Source organism: Neolamprologus multifasciatus, chromosome 23, assembly GCF_963576455.1.
Source record: "Neolamprologus multifasciatus chromosome 23, fNeoMul1.2, whole genome shotgun sequence".
NCBI lineage: Eukaryota > Metazoa > Chordata > Actinopteri > Cichliformes > Cichlidae > Neolamprologus > Neolamprologus multifasciatus.
Window position 1 is genome coordinate 40,672,172 of NC_140460.1, and position 22,230 is coordinate 40,694,401.

The following is a 22,230-nucleotide window of genomic DNA, read 5'->3' on the forward strand; positions in this document are numbered from 1 at the left end:
CGCTGCAGGGGAGGCGACGCACCTGAGCGGCACCCGCAATCACGCCTCGCCGCCTTAACGTCTGTGCTGTTGTGTTGGTGTGTGTCGGGCTGTGAGCTGCAAAGCTACAGCCGGCTGTGTGCGTACAGCAACCGTGTGTGAAAAGTGGTCAATAAAGAGATGCTGAAAAGCGTGTTCATGCAAACATCGTTGGGTCTGCCGTGATATGTTTACAACGGGACTTCTGCTCCTGAACCTCTGCACACAGCGTCTGCAGATCGGGGCTGTACGAAGTCACTTTCATCTTTACAGGACTGTAAGCTGTCGTCTGTGAGGCGTGAGCGTGTTTGTTTTTAACATAGTTCACGGTGGAGAACAGCTGCTGATATAATGTGGATCCGAAGATCCAGATTTGGCCTACCTGGGGCTGAAAGTCTCGATAAATGCAGCCGTTTTGGCGGGTACACCGGCTTCCGCGAGTGTGACGCTTATTTTAGCGATGAAAAAATAATAAAATATAATTTTATTTTTATATTTCAATATCACAATAATCTTCCAATTTAGAACTACAAGTTAAAAAAGAACATAAATAAAATACACTTCAGCTAAATACTTCTAATTTATTTTGCCAAACCACGAGGAGCCGCACTATAAGGACTAAAGAGCCGCAGGTTGCCGACCCCTGCATTAGTGTTAGTCAATGTTGCAGCTGTGTCCAATGTTGGACCTGCTCTGTGTTCTACATATGATCAATACTTCAAATATCTGTAAACATCTCATCTTATATTTGTTGCACTTGGTCACATCTGTCTTTAAAAATAGATTTTTAATGTCACTGAGAGTTCTTTTCTACCTTTATTGATTTATTTTGGAATAAATTAAATATAAAGGTGCCAAAAACTGCCTGCAGCTTCTGCTCTGTGACAGGAAACTACTGTCAGGCTCAAAATGACTTCAGATTATTCATCACAGAGTGTTTATAGATCACAGGACACGTTACAGTTTTACTGTCGATGTTTTAGTTTAAAAGAATCACGTGATAAGGTCTTACTGTGAATCTGCGCGCTCATTGGCTAATACCCTGAGACTGACAGGTGATTATCCAATCAGCGTGCGGCCTCACACGGACATAAAACTCTTAAAGTTTGTTTCTGAAGGGATTTTCAGGTCAGACCTGATGTTTCTGCCTACAGCCTGTTTACCGATATAATCAATATCAGATATCAGAGCAACAGAAACCTCGGTGATCAGGACGCCGGGACTGAGAACAGGAAGTGGCTCAAACAGTTTAAAGTCAGCGGCTGTATCCCAATTCAGGGTCTGCAGCCTTAAAGGCTGCATTTTAAGGCCGATTACGTCAAACACTCCAACTCCAAAACAAGTGCTCCAGGACGCTAGGGGCAGTGTTGAGCTTTTGTTACCTAGTAACTACACAAGCCAGGAAGTACTTATGACCGGATTTGGGGTCTGCAGCCTTAAAGGCTGCATTTTAAGGCTGATTATGTCACAGTGGCACGCCGAAGGCTTTCCCAATTCAAAGGCTGCTCGAAATGCAGCCCTCAAATGCGTCCTTCATTAATTTCCTTGAATTTTAAGGCTGTGGCGGTGTAGACTTCGTGGCCCAACATATCCCACAATTCATAGCGCGGCAGTCGGTGTGGATAATTTTGCCGCAGACGGCAGAAGCGGAGAGGCCGAAGAGTAAACTGTGAAAAGTAAGTACTGAATATTATGTCACTTATTTATGTGCAAATGTTTAATAATGAGGAACATTAGAACATTACTGTTGGCCACATGTCGGCAAACTTATTTGCCATTAGCGATGTTTGTATGTTCAGCTTTTACTTGCTTTTAAAGCCTTTAAAATATAATAATACAATAGTCGACCTTAATCTTACAGAGAATGTGATGATTTTATGGATAATTAAAGTCAGTCATATATCCACAAACACAACAAGCTGAAAGTCAGTGATGCTGCTCGGTTTGCAGTCCTGAATATCACAGCACAAGCAGGATTCACTGCACTGTTAATGTTAGCTATGTTATATTGCTGCCTCTGTTCGGTGGTGTCGAGCCAAACGGACTTTAACGTGTGTTTGAACGAGCTGACGGTTCACTCGTTAAGCTGAAAGAAAGATGCTTTAATCACAGCAGTCACACATGTGTCCACTGTACCATCTGGGAACTCTTCTTGTTTAGCACTCGTAATAACACAAACACTAAATCCTCCTGTTTGTAGCAGTGTATACACCTGAGACTGTCACCTGTCTGTCTGTCCTGCACTCTCTCTCTGTTTCTTTCTCTCTGATTGTGGAATAAAAGTATGAACATGTATTTATAAGTTACACTTGTGTTTGAATCCTGCAGCTTATCACACATTTGATTTCCATGTGTGACGACTGCAAGTGTCCAGAGTGAGGACAGACTGAGGGACCCACTGCTGCTGATCATCTGTGAGGCTTTGCACCCCTGATGATCCACCAGGACAAACTCAGCAGTGTGTGAGGAAGAGGAGGAGGAAGAGCCAGCAGCAGCTGACAGATGGAGAGAATAGACAGACTGTTCCCTGTTTGTGAAGGACTGCTAGGAAAGTTTAAAATAACTAATTGTCTGTCCTGAATCAGTCTTATTAGGTAATGTTCAAATAATTTGATCATTCCAGTGTTTTCAGTGTGGGAGAAAGTACTCAGGGCCTTCAAGTTACACACTATGAAAGGCAGCAACAAGTTTAATATCCAGAAACCTAAAGTATGTATCAGCAGCAGAATGGAGCTAAAAATAAATGTTTGTTTCAGTTCTATGAAGCTTTGGATATTTTGGATCAGTAGCACTGCTGTGTTTGTTGCATCATATTGCTGTAATTGTTTATATGCTTCATATATTCTGAGGTAAGTTGATCTATAGTGTTACATCATATTCTATAAGGATGTTATGTGTTTGTAGACTTTCTGCCCAGTTTGACCCATTTAGCAGAAGTCAGCCTGTTTAAGGCTCTGATATCTATTCTGTATGACTTAAAGCAGTTATGGCATGGTTTGATTTTCTCACCCAATAAAGGAATATTTCATATATCAGTCTACTCTTCATTCTATCAGAAACAGTTATCACAGCTCGTACATTTTGCTTTTACACATATATGTAAGAATTGAGCCAAATGTAATAATGCCAACACATTAAACGAACAACATTTGTCTCTTATATATGATACATCTATATATACACTGTCAAAGATGCTTGTCTTTGAGTGAAGATTTAAGGTGACAGGAAATATAAATAACTGCAACTTGAATCTTTGACACAGAGTTCAAACTGCTGTAATATATTATAATAATCTGACAATAAATATAATATTGGCCATATTATATTTACATTACCACAGTGAGATGACTTTAGTCTCATGAACAACATTAGCTAATTGTTAATTACTAACTAATCTTAAATGACTGTTCAGTACAGAAATGAAGCCCAACAATCATGTTTTACAGTCCTGTGGTCTCAGCCTCAGATACTTATCAAATCACAACAAAGCTCATGTAGAAACAAACAAACGAAAATATGTTCTCCTTCATTTCTGTCAAACAAAGCTGTATGAAACGTTTCCAGCTGTTAGTATCATGGTTGCTAGGCAACCTGGGAAGCGCGCCGGAGGCTAGACCGCCCATTTCACAAGCCTCGCACTTCCGGCCTTAGCGGTCTTTGAGTACGTGGCCCTTGAGGACTGTTGAGGCTGCAGAACCTGAATTGTATGGAGCCCCTCTGATGACATGGTCCAAAAATAAATAAATTGTGGGCACAAAATACTATTTTCGAGGGCACGAAATGTGTATAACGTGGCAACGAATTACACATTTGTGGCAACGAAATAGATAACGTGCGCACATCATATTGATACAATTCCTGGACAGCTGCGTAGAGACATAAGCATGAGAGTAGGCTAAACCTATACACCGTGGACAGAGACGGTATGATTGAGTTTTATTTTAGGCTGGGAATGAGCTACAAATGCATTTTGAAAAGCCTGCAATGCAAGGAACTATTATTACGGAGAGACATTTAAACAGGATACTGAGAACCCAGTTTCTTTACAGGACCTGGACGCCGGGATAGATTTTATTGTCAACCAACTGCAAGGGCCTGGAAAGGATCACGGTTATTGGTCAAGTGTTTCGTGCCCACAAATTAGCATTTCATGCGCACGAAGTAGTATTTTGTGGCCACAATTGATTTATTTTTTGGACCATGTCATCAGAGGGGCTCCGAAGAATTGGGATACAGCCTCTGAGATAGAAAGTGTGTGACCGTGTACTCGACTCTCTTTATGACACATACACACACAGACACACACAGACACACACAGACACACACACAGACACACACACAGACACTTGTTTTCAGATTTTAGTGAGGACACCAAAAAGCCTCAAAAATATCCTCAAACTCGTGGGGACGGACATTTTGTGGGACTCTATTAGTCCCCACAAGTATAGTAGCATACCAACTCTTTGTCCTCACAAAGATGTCTAAACAGGTACACACACACAGACACACACACACACACACAGGTTTGTCAGGTTCCTTGGCTCGTTCTCTGCGTTCAGTCCATTGAAGGTGATTATTGAGCCAATCACAGCTACAGAGCTCACTGTGACTCTTCTTCTCTCTACAGTCACACAAACAAACACACTCAGAGACTCTGACAGCAAAACTACAACAATGTGGTGTTAACACTCACCCTGCCTCAGCTCCACCGTCCTCCTGCTGCTCTGAAGGAGGCTCAGCTGTTTCTCTTCCTGTTCTCACCTGCTCGGGTGGCTCCTCCCCTCTGCAGTTACAGGAAATCAGGTGTGTGTGTCTCTTGTTGAGACTGGTTCTTCCTGCTCTCTATCATCACATTGGGTGTTTCCAAATTCAGGGAGAGGATGCTTCGAATGCCACATTTGTAGGAAATTATATCACATGGACGCGACGAAGGCTGTTCAAATTTGAAGTCTTCCAAATGCGTCCTTCATTTCCCTGAATTTGAAGGATGGGTCAGGTGTGTCCTTTGTGGCCCAACATATCCCAGGATTCATTGCGGGCCATACAGGAGATATTTTTCTGATAATGATAGTGATCGAAGCGGGAGTTAATGCAGGAGACGAACACTTTCAAATGCAAGTATATGAAAATCTGGTGGTAGAAAAGTTTTTATAGCGGGTGTTAGGGATGGGTATTGATAAGATTTTAACGATTCCGATTCCATTTTCGATTCTGTTTAACGATTTGATTCTTTATCGATTCTCTTATCGATTTTTTTTTTTTTTTTAAAAAGGAGAACACTAAGATCAATTAGTTTAGATCTTTGTTTTATATCTTCTCTTTGAACAAGATACAAATTTAGGAGTAACATGGCCTTACAAACCCAACAGTGAGATCTTAACAGATCCAACCTACGGCTCTTCAATGGGGTGTCACAGGGTCCCCAGGAAAAAAAATTGTGAATATAAAATAATAAAATAAATATTACTTCTGTAGCAATTACACAAGAATATCCAATAATGTTCCTGCCTACAATTAAACACATTCACTTACCGAAAATCGGGGGCATCTGCTGTGGCAAATGGGTGCAAGCCTTTTACCACAAACTTAGTCACTGCTCGGTGACATTCGTCTATCCTGGCCTGAAAGGAGACGCTACCGGTAGACTGCAGTGAGAACTGCCAGCATCTGAGCCAACCAGACTCTGTCTGTCTCTCTCATCATGGTCACCTAAATGCACAGTAATGGCAGGTTTTGTAATAAGGCAGATCGCGCTAACATAATATGCACTGTTAGTTGATTATTTACCTGCCGCATTAACGGGAGAGGACGCGCAAACATTATCGCTGCTGCTGGGTTGAGATTCACGAGTCCGGAGCGGAATTAAAAACACGACATTCATTTAAGGTTATCGCGTGTTTTGTGAGCAAATGCTTTTGCATATTCGTAGTGTTTCCTCCCTTAAATGAAATATCTACTTTGCAAGTATTGCAAGTAGTGATGTGACGTTCTGTATCGAGGCTTCGAAGCGTGTGTCGAGTAATTGAGGGGACGTTTCCGCGAAGCGCGTATCGAGGCTTGCTTCATTTATGGGAGGAGCTGAAAATGATGACGTCCGAAGCCTCGCTGCCCGGCTGTACCACATGACTGGTTCATGAAGCGGTTCGAACTTTGCCGCGAGATATGACAGCGATATAAACCCCTCAGACTTCATTCAAAAATGTAGGTGTTTGATGGAGAGTTGCGGTTAGTGAGAGTTTGGAGACAGTTTGGAGGTTTATGAGAGTGAGGAGAGAAAGTCAGGAGAGAATGGAGCCAGCTAAGAAGAGGAGGACGTCCTCCCTTGTGTGGGAACATTTTGATTTTATTCCTCCCAACAAGGTATGTACATTTCTACAGAAGATGTATTTTCATAATACTGATGGTGCAATAAAACATATGTTATGCTGTCTTTACTTTTGTACAAGGTGAAGTGTTTGCTATGTGCCAGGGAGCTGGGATATAACAACAACACCTCATCCATGCTTAGGCACTACAGAGCTTTGCATGAGAATAGGGGGAACACCGATTGTGGAGCAAGACCACGTGAACCATCAAATGCCATGATAATATAGCATGCAGTAATGTTACTAAATGATATAACAATATTATACAATGTAATAAGTGACGTGTGTGATATTTATATTTGTGCTTTGTTTTTGTTGTCTTTCCTCAGGAGAACAATCTCAAATAGATGAAGACCTGGTTAACATGGTGATTGAGGACTCCCAGCCATTTAGCATTGTGGAGGACAAAGGATTTAAAAGATTTGTTAAATTATTCAATCCTAGCTATGTTCTCCACACTAAAAAGGTCATAAAAGCAGTGAAAATGTAGTTTTTACAGAATAAAATGTGGGCAGGACTGAGGCTCAAAGCCTCAGTGTGTAGCTGTCCATACCTGAACGTTACAAAAGCACAACCACTGCCCACACCTCACCTCACAGTAAATGATCATTTCCATTTTAAGCATTTCCAAATGATCATTTTCCATACTGCCAGCATAAATATACAAAGTATACTGCCATCACTACAATATCGATGTTTTACACACTCCTTTTGTTGTTGACATTTACAGGCTGTGTGCAAAAGGCCACACTCTTCAAATTCATGCCAACTAATATTTTTACGTCCAGTAGGTGTCCTACTAGAGCAAATGAAGCTTCAAGAAGCTTTGCGCTGGGGTGAACCAATTGGATGAAAAGCTTCAGTGCTTCATGAAGCTTCATCTGCCCATCACTAATTGCAAGTTGTCCTGTTGTCATCCGTTCTCGTAAAGTATAACCAAACTTTTTAGCGTTTGAGCCGCCATGTTTCCTGCCAGGTAAATGACGCTCCGCAACGTGGTGACGTCATTCGGGGCGACTGGAATCGATAAGGGAATCGTTTGCAAAAATGGCAAACGATTCCAAGGAATTGAAACAGTGGGAACCGGTTCTCAACAAGAACCGGTTTTCGATACCCATCCCTAGCGGGTGTGTTGTTAGGCTCTGGGCATCTGCATAGACATGTTCTTTTTTTGAGAATGTGAGGACAAACCTGAAAGAGAGACACTGTGAGAGTGGACACATCCACACTGGTGCTGCATCTGTGCTCACCACGATGGCCTCCTTCAGACAGATGGAGGACTCACTCTGTCTTCTGGCTGATGTAAGTGTTCAGCTTTGAACAGCTGTCGTTCCAGCTGCTTTTAACTTTGTAGTTTCACATTTGTACAGACTTTATATTTTTTATAGACGTGTCATATACGAGCCCTTAAATCATTTTCATTATCACAGATACAGTCTACACTCTGCATCATGAGCTGGTCAAAGGGATTAATATCGCAAAAGTTGTAATTCATTTCATGTTTCATGTAAACTGCTCTGAGGTCACAGTGACACCAGCAGATGTAGTTACAGCCTCTCTGTCCCCACCATCCCGAGGCTGACGGCGCTCTGTAAGCTCTTCATATAAGTTTTGCTTCTTTTTTTTTGGCTGTCAATCTTTAACGGCTTTGAATCTCAGTGACCTCCACCTCAAGGAGAATTTTACTCAGCTTCCTCCTAATATTTCACAATAAAAGCTGTGCTCAGTGTTTTTGTGAACATGTTGCTTGTGGTGTGAGGCCGAGCGTCCCAGCAGGAAGCATCTTTATGGCTGTTGTTTGGCTCCTGTGGGACTTTCTGAAAGAGTGTGAGTGAATTCCTGGAGTGCTGCAGTGTTTCTGACAGCAGACTGAGCTCAGACGTGTCTGCCACCGAACCCTCAGTGAAAACACACCAAATAAGACGTGAACTGAAGCAACGTGGCCTTCTGCTTTGTGCTCTGTACAATAATCATATTCATGCTATTTATTTCAGACAGTAACAGCTCAGCTTCCCCGTTCTCCCCACAGAGGCTTAAACATGGACTCCACTGACGTCCTCGCTGTGACCCAGGCCCCAAAAAACAAGTTCCCCTCAGCTGTGGACTTTCTTGGAGCTCCAGAGATCCACCCAGCAAGGTTTTATATTAATTTAATTTTTCATCTAATTGAATCTATTTGTGTATGATTGTCAGTCCAAAGAGGGAGAGAGGAAAGAGGGAACGTGAGGAGAAAGTACAAGGTCAGGAAGAAGCAGGTAAGAAAACAGACAGGGAACAGTGACAGGCAAAACAGAAACTGTTAAACTGACAAAGAGAAAAAACCTGATTTTACTCACAATCTGGAAGTTGTGTCCTCCCTATATTAAAGCTGCTAAACAGAATCTGCAAAACAAACTGGGTTGAAACATTTTGACCCTCTTTAACAACATTCCAACATAACATTATCATTGATCGGGGAGATTAAAATTAATGAGATATTTTTATGTGGTTCAGCCACAACTCTACTGAAACCTCAGCCAGTAACAGGTCGGCCAACTTTTGGACCGTCCAGTTGTCTGTATGACTGCCGCAGTACGTACATCACATTTGCACACTATCAGAAAGAGCCAAACAGCCCTGGTGGAGTGAGGAGCTGTAAAGAGAAGCAGATGCTCTGTTTATATTCTAAACATGTTTTAAGCTTGTTTCAAAGATTCTGTACTGCAGCTTTAAATGTTTTCCAAAAGCACACAAACACTTATCAGTGTTTCTCAAACTTTTTACAGTGTGGACCACCTGATAAAAATGTCAAGCTCTCCCAAGGACCACTATGAAAGCATGAAACTCATAAATCTAACAACACAAAATTAGTATCTGCAGTAAAGATGTTTTCATGCATTGTATACATTCTACCACAGGCAAAGTTGCCTCCATTTTTATATTCTTTTTAAATATTTTGTAATAATTTATTTGTAATAATTTATTTGTAATAATTTATTCTGTTTCAGGAGTGTTTTTTATGTATCTGTATTATATTATACAAACACATTAAAAGTGAATCTCTGTCCAAAAAATGCACTCAGTTTACTTCTTACTCACTATGAGCATCATTCATTATTCTCCTCCAGTAATTAAGGTTAGGATATGTATTTTTTTATTCCAATCCATTCTTCTTTTGCAGCATTTAAATAACCTTTATCAGATTTGATGGTTTTGTTACAGACTTTTCAAAAAAGTGTTTTGCTTTTCTTTCACAAATGTGGGATTAAATTGTTAAAATGTACAAAACAGTGATGTCATGTTTTGTGACGAGGACCCAGGCACAGAGAGACTTGATGAATTTAAGAATCTTATGATTTAATAAAGAAATCTGCAGACTTGCACAGAGATGGTAAAATTATGATGACTGATAAAGGAGACGAAGACGACAGACGATGAGGACAGGGAGGATGCAGGGACCGACAGAGACGGGGAAGAAGTCTCATTGTGACGAGTAAAGTGTATCTTGGCTGGCTGGGCAGCTCTCTGGGTGCTCAGCCCCCCCAAAGCTCTGATCCTAGAATCGCTCCTGCAAAAATGTAACATTTTCTGTAAATTCTGTGAATCTCGGGCAGCTCGACTTGCGTGAAGTGTTTCCAGCTGGGCGTCGTGTAGCTGGAGTCGAGTGTTTTAATTGAAACGATACATTTTTAGACAGAAGTTGTAACGACGGCATTTTCTTTGTGAGTATTTATTCCACGGCGTGCTGCGGGGAAAAGCCTGTTCTAACGTTTGAGTCTAAGCTTTATTTTTTACTTCTCATCCGTAAACACTCTGCATCTTTCACATGATTCAGTTTATTTTGAAAAGTCTCAACAGGATCTTGAGCTTTATTGTGAAAGGTTTATGTGGAGAATAAACAAGCGGACACACGATGGTTTTACCGTCGTTGTTGCTAACGACAACGCATAAAAACAGGCGCGTGTCCGTCCGTAGTGTGGTTATATTAAATATAAGAGAAAGAGAGAACTTTAAGAAATGAATATAGCCGCTACAGTGACATCAAAACATGAACAAATGTTGTAAACAGTTTATTTTGCGACACCACGAAACAAACGATAGCGTAAAATGAAACGATAGATGTTTTTATATCATCATCCGATACATATCGTTATATCGAACAGCCCTAATCAATACAGTTTTCAAAAAATGCTTCTCTGTGCAGAATCGGTTTAAAAACATAAACAGCTGTTGATGCTGCTTGTCCGTGATTTGGACATCATATTTTCTTCTTTGGCTTGGAAGGAAGTTGGTTTGGAAACATATTTGGCGATGCTTCATCTTCTGCTTTGCAGCTGTGTGGGATTTAAAAACCTGTCCATGATGCTGGCAGTGTCCAAGCATGTTGTTGTTTTTAAGTTCATATCCCCCCTGCAACGGCTCTGAAAACATGTGTTCTAACAGCAGCAGTACTGAGCTCAGTCTCAGAGAGATGCAGATGCAGTTTGCATGTAACTACACGCAGCCTTCCTCTTTCTCTCGCACCTCTCTCCCTCCTTCTTGTGGAGCAGGTCTCTCTCTCTCTCTCTGGTACACAACTGCACGCACACACGCGCACACACACAACAGAAGAAAGGAGAACTGGAAAGCCGAAGACTTGTTCGGACCGGACTGACTAGATTCCCAAGCGGTGACGTGGTGGATATTCATCATCATTTGCCCTCCTGTCCACCTTTGATAGTTTACACTCATTCTCTTGTGCCCTTATTTGCCTTTACACCACATAAAGGGGGGGGGGGGGGGGTTAATTTGATGCTACAAGTGCCTAAAGCAGGTGCCCGAGAGGATCACATATGGAGAATGATGTATGGCCACATCTGCGCATCTCGTTTAGTAGCAGCCTTGGATGAATAGACTGTTGTGTTGCTTTAAGAGGCCCCATAGGCAGATTAGCTCTTCTAGTCCAAGACAAAGCTCAGATTATAGAGGCAGTGCCATTTCACATCCTCTGAACACCCACAGTCCCGCACAACTCCTACAGGTTAAGCTGTGATGAAGCTCCACGGTGATGATGATGATGCTCCCGTGCGCACACTCTCCAAAAGGTTTATCGACCCAAAGTGACCCACAGGAACATTTTATTACTAACAGTCATGGAGGTCATGCTGAGCAGGGAGGGGATGATACGGATCAATAGCACTGTAGTGTAACATGGGTAAAAAAAAAGCCATGAGGGGAGATCAGGTAGAGAACATGAAGGTCCAGTCACACTAAATGGATTCATTTTTACCAACAAGTGCTTTAAAGAGAGCTCCTGCTCGGCACAAACACCTGTGTGCCTTCAGAGACTCAACTTCCATCAAATATTTGTTTTTAATGAAGGCACAAGTGCATAGGCAGCAGTCTGTGTTCAGAAAAACCCAAAACATTTGATTCAAATTTAGAACAAAAACACCACAGCGGGAGGGAAACAGAGAAACTGGCTTCTTTTTTCCACTATAACTGTGTTTACAGGCCGTTCCAGTCTTTATCTGTCTCACACACTCGACCAAATAACAAACACAAAATAAAAAAAGAACATCTCACAGAAATAAATACAGAAATAATCCAAAAGTAGCTATATTAGTAGTGAAACAAACAAGAAAAGCATTTAAAAACCAAACGTGTAAAATCAGTCAGTGCGTGATTACATTGCTCCGCCCATCAAAAAGTGACCTGTGTGAATATCAGCATCTCATTTATAGGACTGATGAACGTTGGTTGGAACATTTGTAGTCCAATCATACTTCACAGACATCTTTAATCCTTCACTGAGTCAGGCTGTTGTTCTCACAAGCCTCAAACTCTCCACCATCATTCCTGTGCTGAAGTAGTCGTGTCCCTCCTGCATGAAGGACGACTGTCCGGTCCCACTCACCTCCATCATTATGAAGAGCTTTGAACAGTTCGTCATGCATCAAATCAAAACTTCCCTCCAACCTGGATCCATGTCAGTCACATACCGCTCAAACCGCTCGACCGATGATGCCATTTCAACTGCCCTCTTATTCAGCCCTCACACATCTGGACACTCATACGTTAGAATGATGTTCACAGACTTCAGCGTTCAACACCATCTTTCCCCAGCAACTCGTTCACAAACTGGATCTGCTGGGCATCAGCACCTCGCTGTGTAACTGGCTGCTGGATGTCCTGAGAGGAAGACGGCAGACAGGTCGGCAGCAACACCTCCAGCACAAGAACACTGAACACAGGCTCCCCAAGGATGTGTGTCGAGCCCCTTCTCTTCACTCTGCCTCTCATTTCTTATCATTTTCAGTGTTTTAAAAGGTGAAGTGTTCAAAAGAACAACAGCACCTGATCTCTGCTGAGCTGTTAAAGAGCTCTTCTTTTAGGATGTGATGATAAGACAGCACACAAACTTACAATTACATGATAATAACACATTTGTAATACACAACATTTGGCTTGTAATTGGTGACATCTGTAACACCACATTTGTGATTGAGACCTTTTGAGGTCAACATGGTGACTGAGGACAACGGGTCCTGCAGAGTCAGTAGTTTCTATTCAGCTGTTTTGTTTTTCATGTCTTCTCCTCCATCATCAGTTATCAGGAGAGCAGACAGTCAAAGTGCAAGAATTCAAAGAAACACAGAGATTCTCCTTACAGAGCAGACACAGCACAGATGTTTCCTTCATCGTCCTTCTCACTCATTTCAGCTTCTTTTCATTTCTGTCACTGACACCAAGTAAAGCCGCCCTCTTCCTCTGAGCACCAGCTTTTCTATTATTACAAAGAAGAAGAAACCATTAAAACACCAAAGCACAAACACACTGTAGAGCCTTTTTTGTTTTCTTAACACTCTTTGACAGAAACTGAAAGCACAAAGCTGCTCCACAAACACAGGATTAAGAAAAGAAGAAGTATAATTCCCTCGAAGCACAGGCAGACGCAAGTGGTTTTCTGTCACTGGTTTATTTGAAGACGTCTCTCCAAAGCCACCGTGAAAACTATACAGCATTAACAAAATAAAACTCAACGTAAGACACAGCAGTAAAACACTGTACAACAACACGATAAATAAATAAATACCTCGTTGGCTGCATGCTGCAAAAGGGGAATTAGCCACCGTTCTTCTGAGGTTTCCTTAAGTCCACTTAACATGTCTTTCAATAAAAACCATCCTCTCTGCGCGCTTACAGGTGTTTTTCCTTCTTTCTATCCAAAGAGGAAACTAGCGCAACTTGTAAGGGAACTTGACTTTCAAAATAAAAGCACCAAAACGTTGACCACAAAAAACAAACAAAGTAATGTACAGCTTAAACAATTTACAATCATGACATGGATCTTGACAAGATAAAGAAATAATACAAATTATATACAATGTCATCATGCCAACAGCTACACTCCCACCAAATCACGCAAATCTTTACGGGGGATTTCCCTAATGAAATAGTCTCTGCAAACAATAATTTCTACTTATCACCAAAGAATTCTCATTATCAACCCTTTGTCAGGTAACTTCAGCAAACAACCATTTAGTCTGCTTCTAAGAGAGTAACCACTCTTTGAACAGGTCTCTCAAGAACAACAGTTTTAGCTGTGTAGCTCCCTCTTTTGTCATGTGTATCACTGACGAGCAACGTTATTCTCCTCACTCGATCATCTGATCCTGGATAAACTTCTATGACTCTAGCCATCTTCCACTCATTGCGTGGTGCCAGACCATCTTGTAGAAGGACAATGTCGTCAACCTTGATGTTCCTTCTGTTCTTCCGCCACTTTTGTCGCTCTTGTAAATTTAGAAGATATTCTTTCTTCCATCGAGTCCAAAACATATTAGCCAAACACTGCACTCGACGCCATCTTTTCCTAAGATAAACATCTTCTTTGACAAACTCTCCAGGCGGTGGCAGAATGATCTTGGACTTCATTGTTAAGATGTGGTTTGGAGTCAATGGTTCAGGACCTGATGGATCATTCAAATGTTCAGTCGTGAGTGGTCTGCTGTTGATGATAGCCATGACCTCATACAGAAAGGTTCTTAAGGAGGTGCAGTCAAGCCTTTGTGACGACTGATCGAGAATAGTGGTAAGAACACTTCTTATAGTCCTTATTTGACGCTCCCAGACACCTCCCATATGGCTTGCTGTTGGAGGGTTCATGAGAAATTCACATCCTAGAGCCTTAGCCTTTTCTTGATCTATTCCCTTCATTAACTCCATGAACTCTCTCCTAGCACCAACAAAATTTGTTCCTTGGTCGGATCTTAGCTGTCGTACATTTCCTCTTATGGCAATGAATGCCCTTAAAGCATTGAGAAACGCATCAGTTGTCATGTCATCAACCACTTCTATATGTATGGCTCTTGAACATAGACAGGTAAACAAAAGACCATATCTTTTGAGAGTCTTTCTTCCTTCCTTAACATAGATTGGACCAAAGCAGTCCATGCCAACGTAAGTAAAAGGCGGTGTTGTTTCTGTCCTATCTTGTGGCAAGTCGCCCATTTTTTGCTCTTCAGTGGATCTTCTGTACTTCCTGCAGGTCACACATTTAAAAATATGTGATGAAACTGCACCGCTGCATCCCAGGATCCACCAACCATTTGCTCTCAGTTCGTTCATTGTCATTCCACGTCCTTGATGATGGATTCTTTCATGAAAATGCTTGATTAGTAAAGCTGCTACGTGGCTATTTTTTGGCAGAATTGCTGGGTGCTTCACATGAGGGTGCAACGTGGCTTGACTTAAACGTCCTCCCACTCTTAAGATCCCATCTTCATCCAAGAAAGGATTTAACTTGCACAGTGGACTGTTTTCAACTATTGTCTTTAGCTCCAAGCTCTTTATCTCATCTGAGAATGCTTCTTCCTGAACCAACTTGATAATAACAAGTTCTGCTTCCTTTCTCTCCTCTAGACTCGTACTATCACTTGTTCTTTGCTGAATACCTTTGTGCATTCTGATGTATTGTTTCAGTCTGGCAACTGCTCTCGATAACCTTGACCAGTCAGAGAATTTCTTGAAGTTATCCAACAATGATCTGTCTTCCTTTGACTTTGTGTTACACACAATCAGCTTGCGGAGTTCAGGATCATCCTCCTTGATTTCTCCCACCTTGCATTGTCTGCCAGGAAGTTCTTTTTGCCAAAGAAATGTTGGGCCGGTAAACCAATTTGAGGTCCTAAGCCGCTCTGCAGTCAAACCTCGAGAAGAATGATCAGCTGGATTATCTTCTGAAGCGACATAACCCCATTGTTCAGGGTTTGTACTTGACTTGATCCTCTGTATGCGATTTGCTACATATACCTGAACCTTCTGGCATCGTTGTTTATGTAGCCAAGAACAACAGTGGAATCTGTCCAGAAGAATTCCTGAAGATCCTGGATTTCCAGTTGACTGCGAAGCATGTCGCTGGTTCGGGCTGCAACAACTGCTGCAGTGAGTTCCAGTCTTGGTATCGTAGTGACACTGATTGGGGAAACTCTTGATTTTCCCATTACCAAAGAGCAATGTACTTCATCAGATTCACTGATGGCTCGCAGGTAAGTACATACACCATATCCTGAGAAACTGGCATCTGAAAAATGGTGAAGTTCATACCTTTTGACATTACCAAAATCAGAAGGTAAGAAGGATCTTTTGACTTGCATGTTAGTTAGGTTGGGAAGGTCTCTAATCCAGGACTCCCACTGAGGTTTTAGGATTTCTGGAAGCTCCTCATCCCAGCCAATCCTTTCTTTACACATTTGCTGGAGCATTTGTTTCCCTACAAGGACGAAGGGTGCGATGAATCCCAAGGGGTCATATATAGAGGCCACAGTAGAGAGCACACCTCTTCTTGTTAGTGGATTGGATTTCACTTGAACTCTGAACTTGAATGAGTCAGACGTGACGCACCACTCTACTCCAAGAGCTCTTTCCATATGTGGTAAGTCCAAAGCCATGTTCAAATCCTTGATTGTGGCACACTCTTCTTGTGGAATGGTTGCCATGACATTCTCGCTGTTGGAAACAAACTTATGCAGTCTCAATCGTCCGATACTACAAAGCTCTCGTGATTCCTTGACAAGCTGGATGGCTTCCTTCTCAGTCGGAACACTTGCCAATCCATCATCTACGTAGAAATTCCTTTGAATGAAATGTATAGTTTCTTCGTTGAACTGACCTTGTCCTTGTGTTGCCAGATGTTTTAGGCCAAAATTGGCACAGCCAGGCGACGAGGCCGCTCCAAACAAATGAACCTTCATTCTGTAAACTGATGGTGAGGTTTCCAAGTTGCCATTCTCCCACCATAGGAATCTCAAATAATCTTGATCTTCCCTTTTGACATGAAACTGGTGGAACATTCTCTCAATGTCGCACATGATTGCAACAGAACCTTTCCGAAAGCGACAAAGGACACCCACCAATGTGTTGGTTAAATCTGGACCAGTGAGTAGATGGTCGTTGAGAGATGTTTCTTGGAATTTGGCAGAGCAGTCAAATACCACACGTATTTTCCCTGGTTTCTGTGGATGATAAACCCCATGATGTGGAATATACCAAGCCAATTTCTCATCATTTTCTTCATCAGGGACCTTCTCTGCATCACCACATGAAATGATATCATTCATGAAGCTTACGTAGTCTCTGTAGTACTGTTGGTCTTTCTTTAGTCTCCTTTCCAGGCACTTCAAGCGATGTATGGCACATATCTTGTTGTTGGGTAATTTAGGCCTGTCTTCTTTGAATGGCAGCGGCATTTCAAAGTGACCTGTATCATTTTGCACGATGTTTTTTCTCAACTTTGTCAGGAACTTGAGATCATCTTGAGACACAATATCATCTCCAGTTCTTTCTGAGAAGTCTGATTCCAAGACCCTTATGATGTCTGAAGGAGTTACTTCCTTTACTTTGGTTTGGCTCACATAATGCACTACCCTTTTGAGGTTGACAGAAGACTCAACTTCTGGTATCACTTGTCTCACTACTATGCGATGACTGATTCCGATTGCGTCCCCATAATCAACACAGGGGTTCCCATTACCAACAATACTCCATCCAAGGTCTGTACGTTGTGCATAAGGCTCGTTCTCTTTGCCAGACACAACTTCTCTCGGAAGCAGAGCTTGTGAACAGTCATATCCGATAAGCAGACCCACTTCACAGTCCTGCAGAGGTGCAATTTCTGACTGTAAGTGTACTAGATGGGGCCACGCCTCTGCAGTTTCATTGGTTGGGATGTGAGTTCTGTTAGCTGGGATGAAATCACGCGTGTACACTGGTGGTAAGGAGATTCTCTTGTTGGAGTAAAAGCCACGGACTTGTAGGTTACTTACTCTTTGAGAACTCACAACTGTAGTTCTTGACGTCATGGTAGAAAGCTTAAGCTTGACTTGCTCTCTATTTATCTGTAAGGTTTCTGCTGCTTCACTCAACACAAATGTTGTGTCACTCTGCGAATCCAATAAAGCATACACAAGGACTTCTTGTGCTGGTTGTGTTGTGCAGGAAAGCCACACTGGAACTATTGCAGCTGTTTGTATTTTAGCTCCATGAAGCATTACTGTATTTGAAGTCGCAGTTCTGGTCATTTCGTAATCCTGTGCTAGTTGTACTTCTTCATGAACCTCACTCAAAGTTTCATGATTCCGATTTTGCTTGGCCTGTGGTGGTTTTTGCTTCTCTTTGGTTCGTTCTTCGTGCAAACAAGTAGGATGACGCTTCTGGCACTTGTCACAAACACTCCTACTGATGCAACTCTTTGAGTGATGACCGTACTTCAGACAACCAAAGCACAACTTTTCCATTTGAATGAATTTAATTCTATCATTAACTGCTTTCTCCCTGAATTTCCTGCATTGGTGCAATGTATGCCCAGTCCTTTTGCAGAAAAGACATGTATCAGCATTTTTTCCACTGGAACTTGTGATCAGTGTTTTTGCTGCAAGGCTGAAATGTCTTGAGGATTTGGTTTTTTCAGCTTCATCTTGTTTCAGTGCCTGCAGCGATGTGAGAGGGTTGCAAGCAATTTTCACCTCTCTTGTCAAGAACTTCACAAATTGGCTGAAGGAGGGAAATTGATTAGTCGCTTCTCCTATTTCAATAACTTGTCTATTCCATCTTGCTGTTAGCCAATCTGGTAACTTTGACAAAATTTTTCTGTTTTCATTACAGTCATTCAAGATTTCCAGTGCCTTAATATGGACCATGGCGGCTTCACAACTACGGAGAAAGTCAGAAAACTCTCTGAGTTCAAAGCTGTCCTTGGAGCCTATCTTGGGCCATGTCTGAAGCTTGTCTCTATATGCCTTTGCAATCGTGAATGGGTTTCCATATCTTTCCTCCAAAATCTCAACTGCGGCAGCATAGGCTGATTCAGTTCCAAGAAGGAAATAGCCGTCGATTGCTTTCTTAGCTTGTCCACTTACATACCGGCGAAGGTAGTAGATTTTCTCCTTGTCTTGAATGCTCTTCTGCTCAATCAGCGTTTCAAAGGAGATTTTCCAGTCACTGTATTTCAATGGATCCCCACTGAATACTGTAGGTTCAGGAATTGGAATTCGGTTGGCACTCAAAGCTCCTGCCAGCACTTTGACAAGTTCTGCAGTACTGTCATTTGAAGAAGTGGTCACAACTTGTGGCGCAGGAGGCATACACTGGGGCAAAGAGCCTGTGGGAGCACAAACTTTATTATCCACTACAATCTCAGGTTGCAGTACGTCCTTTTGCTCTTCTTCTTTGTCATTCTCTTGGTTGTACACCAGCATTCTCGCCCTTGCTGCACTGAGATCCTTCATTGCCTCCAGATGCTGTAATTTCCTCCGCTTTTCCTCCAGAGTCCTTTGTAGAGCTACGTGCTCTTCCTCTAATTGGGCCTTAATTTTAGCTTCTTCTTCCTCTCTCTGCATTCTTCGTTTTACCTCTTCTGCCTCTCTTTCTAACCGACGTTTTACTGCTGCTGCCTCCTGCTCAACTATCTTCTTCTTAGCTTCAGCTTCTAGACGCTCGATTTCTAACTGTTCCTTTTCTTGTTCTTGTAACACTTTAAGAACAGCCTGACTTGCAGCAACATCAGCAGCAGCATCTTGTCGTCTTGCAGAAGACCTGCTTGAAAGTACTGAGGTGCCTTTCAAAATGGAAGCAACAGAACCTGAATTGCAGGTGCTTGAATTAAAGAGAGAGCCTGCTTCTGGCCAGTCTTGCTCCTCCTTTTCTGGAGACCTTCCATGCAACCTACTTGAGGCTCTGGCTGCAACAAATATAGAAATCTCTACACACCGATCCACTCTACGACGCGTGACCTGGTCTGGAGCAGATATCTTTCGTAGCTCTTCATAGACACGCTGGACATCTGCAGAAAGACCTGTGACATCACTTATAATGTCATTAAGCAAGTCCTCAGATAAGGTCTCTGATGTCTGTGGTAAGGATTGTCTTGCAGATTTGACTTGTGTTTTCCATTTGTCATATATATAGTTAAACCTTTGCTGGAGTGCTTTAATTTTCTCATCTTGCATTTCTTTGCCTTTCTCTGTTAGAGTTCTGATTCTTTCACTTCGTCTTGGCTGCTGCACTTCCTCTTGCTGAGCTTCAGCACCATGCACTTGACCTTCTTCAGACTGATCTTGAAAGTCTGCACTGTCACTAAACTGAACTGTAGGCTCGCTTGGTTCTGACATTTTACAGCACTTCTTAATCAACCCACTTAGAAATAAGAAATGTAGATGGTTAACCAAGCCTCAATGTTTAACACTTACTCATATGTAAATGGCACAAAAATAACACAGTTCAAATGGAAGTGTTATCTTACAAAAATACACCTGATAATAAACAGTTCAAGAATTTACATCCAAAACCTTCACTTATTGCTTCCCAAATGCACTTTTACCTTAAAATCTTCAAAAGTTTTAGCTTACACACCAAAACAAGATGTACTACACACCACAGTAGTTATCAATCACTGTATTCTTCAGCAATGTTTGCAAAAGTCCCTTCTTAGGCCACTTAACTTAAACACCTTTCCTTAAAACACTGCCCTTTAATACTTGTGCATGTGTTATATCACCATATGCATATAGTACTTTCAGCTTATCTGCCAGTTCTTGTCAGCTCCGCTGCGCTGTAGACATGTAGTAACAAGCCCGCTGATGCTTTGAAGTTGCCGCATCGTCAATTAGTGGCCGCTTGCGTCGACGAACAGTCCGAGTTTTCACTATAATTCCCTCGAAGCACAGGCAGACGCAAGTGGTTTTCTGTCACTGGTTTATTTGAAGACGTCTCTCCAAAGCCACCGTGAAAACTATACAGCATTAACAAAATAAAACTCAACGTAAGACACAGCAGTAAAACACTGTACAACAACACGATAAATAAATAAATACCTCGTTGGCTGCATGCTGCAAAAGGGGAATTAGCCACCGTTCTTCTGAGGTTTCCTTAAGTCCACTTAACATGTCTTTCAATAAAAACCATCCTCTCTGCGCGCTTACAGGTGTTTTTCCTTCTTTCTATCCAAAGAGGAAACTAGCGCAACTTGTAAGGGAACTTGACTTTCAAAATAAAAGCACCAAAACGTTGACTTTCAAAATAAAAGCACCAAAACGTTGACCACAAAAAACAAACAAAGTAATGTACAGCTTAAACAATTTACAATCATGACATGGATCTTGACAAGATAAAGAAATAATACAAATTATATACAATGTCATCATGCCAACAGCTACAAGAAGATTTCTGTCAGGAAGCATATCTGGAATAATATTCAGGCCCAATCTGACACACAGACCATAATAATAAAAGTGGAGAATGATCAGAATCATTTCAGAACTTTCAAATAAATCAAGATTCAGTTTTGGCAGCAGAGCACAGGGATGCACATGAGACTGAAAATCAAGTCTTCTGTATCTTTGTAAGTCCTGTGACTGTCTGGCAGTCGGTGACCTTCACCTCTGATGAAAAACTGAAATGAGATCTTTTCTCAGCTGATTTTAAAAAAGAAATGTGAGTAATGATCCAATCAATCATTGTTATTGTTGGCCAATACTGTGAAGACCAAACTAGGATTCACGTAAACACTGAGATTCAAAGTATAATTCAATGATTATTGTCATACAGGCTAAATGACAGATAGTATTTTTCTATTTTGTATCGTATGTTATTCTGTTTATCTGATTCTATTGTTTCCCCTTGAAATCTCCTCCAGTTTGCGCTGATCCAGGACGTCACAGGTCTTGGATTCAGTTGTGGAGACGATGGTCTGGTAGCGAACACAGATCTTCTCCACGCCCTCCACCTGAAACACACCTGAGCTCAGTTTGAATCCGTCTCATTTCTGGAAAATAGACTTTTGACACGATTAATAAATAATAAAAGGAGGAAATACATTTATACAAAATCATTACAAATGTCCATTCATCACTGTAGCTTTGCATCGACTTTAATTCGACCATTTTTATATTATAAATGTCTTATTCTAATTATTATTGTGCATTGATGAATATCTGATGGAGTCACTTGTTTCTAATCTGACAATCATCCACCTTCATGCTCTGCAGAGCAGCCAGGCTGTTCACAATGGCCGATTATACCCTGGAGCCCAGAGGGTATTTTTAAAGTAACACAATAGTTACTTTTCCTAGTAATTAATTACATCTAGAACCTTGTCACTCAGTTACTAAGTTACTTTTTTGAAGAAGTAATTAGTAACTATAATTAGTTACTATTTGAAAGTAACTTGCCCAACACTGGATATGAGCGAGTTTCCCAGCTGATGCAAACTGGAAAGCTTCTCCTGTTTGAAGTGGATCTATTCAGCTTTTATTTCCTGATCATTTTAAGCATCAACAAAGTTTCTAAAAACAAGCAACAGTTTGTCATCATTCATAAACTCTGACGTCAC

At 41.6% G+C, this 22,230-nt stretch overlaps 3 protein-coding genes and 1 long non-coding RNA gene across 4 annotated transcripts in view; 1 reads left to right on the forward strand and 3 right to left on the reverse strand.

Moving 5' to 3' along the window:
- The window catches only part of LOC146492346 (NACHT, LRR and PYD domains-containing protein 12-like), a 137,642-nt gene extending 132,804 nt beyond the window's left edge, over positions 1–4,838 (reverse strand). The window contains exon 1 of the mRNA XM_085151034.1: positions 4,712–4,838. The gene's annotated coding sequence lies outside the window, so the exon portion shown is untranslated. The remainder of the gene's footprint in view (positions 1–4,711) is intronic.
- Positions 1–22,230, reverse strand: part of LOC146492353 (protein NLRC3-like) — a 306,715-nt gene that overhangs the window by 20,837 nt on the left and 263,648 nt on the right. The gene's annotated exons all lie outside the window — the stretch shown is intronic.
- LOC146492354 (uncharacterized) lies at positions 7,513–9,693 on the forward strand. The gene is made up of 2 exons (XR_014872326.1): positions 7,513–7,991; positions 8,382–9,693. It is a non-coding gene; the product is annotated as an uncharacterized LOC146492354 (long non-coding RNA).
- On the reverse strand, positions 13,276–20,905 carry LOC146492355 (uncharacterized). Its single transcript, XM_085150983.1, has 2 exons — positions 13,868–20,905; positions 13,276–13,802 (listed from the first exon to the last, which is right to left on the reverse strand). The coding sequence occupies exon 1, from the start codon at positions 20,009–20,011 to the stop codon at positions 15,647–15,649; it is 4,365 nt and encodes a 1,454-aa protein (XP_085007109.1). The 5' UTR covers positions 20,012–20,905; the 3' UTR covers positions 13,276–13,802; positions 13,868–15,646.

What these genes read in the sequence shown, in the direction of transcription:
- LOC146492355 (XM_085150983.1), bottom strand. Translation starts at nt 20,011, where the DNA reads ATGTCAGAACCAAGCGAGCCTACAGTTCAGTTTAGTGACAGTGCAGAC.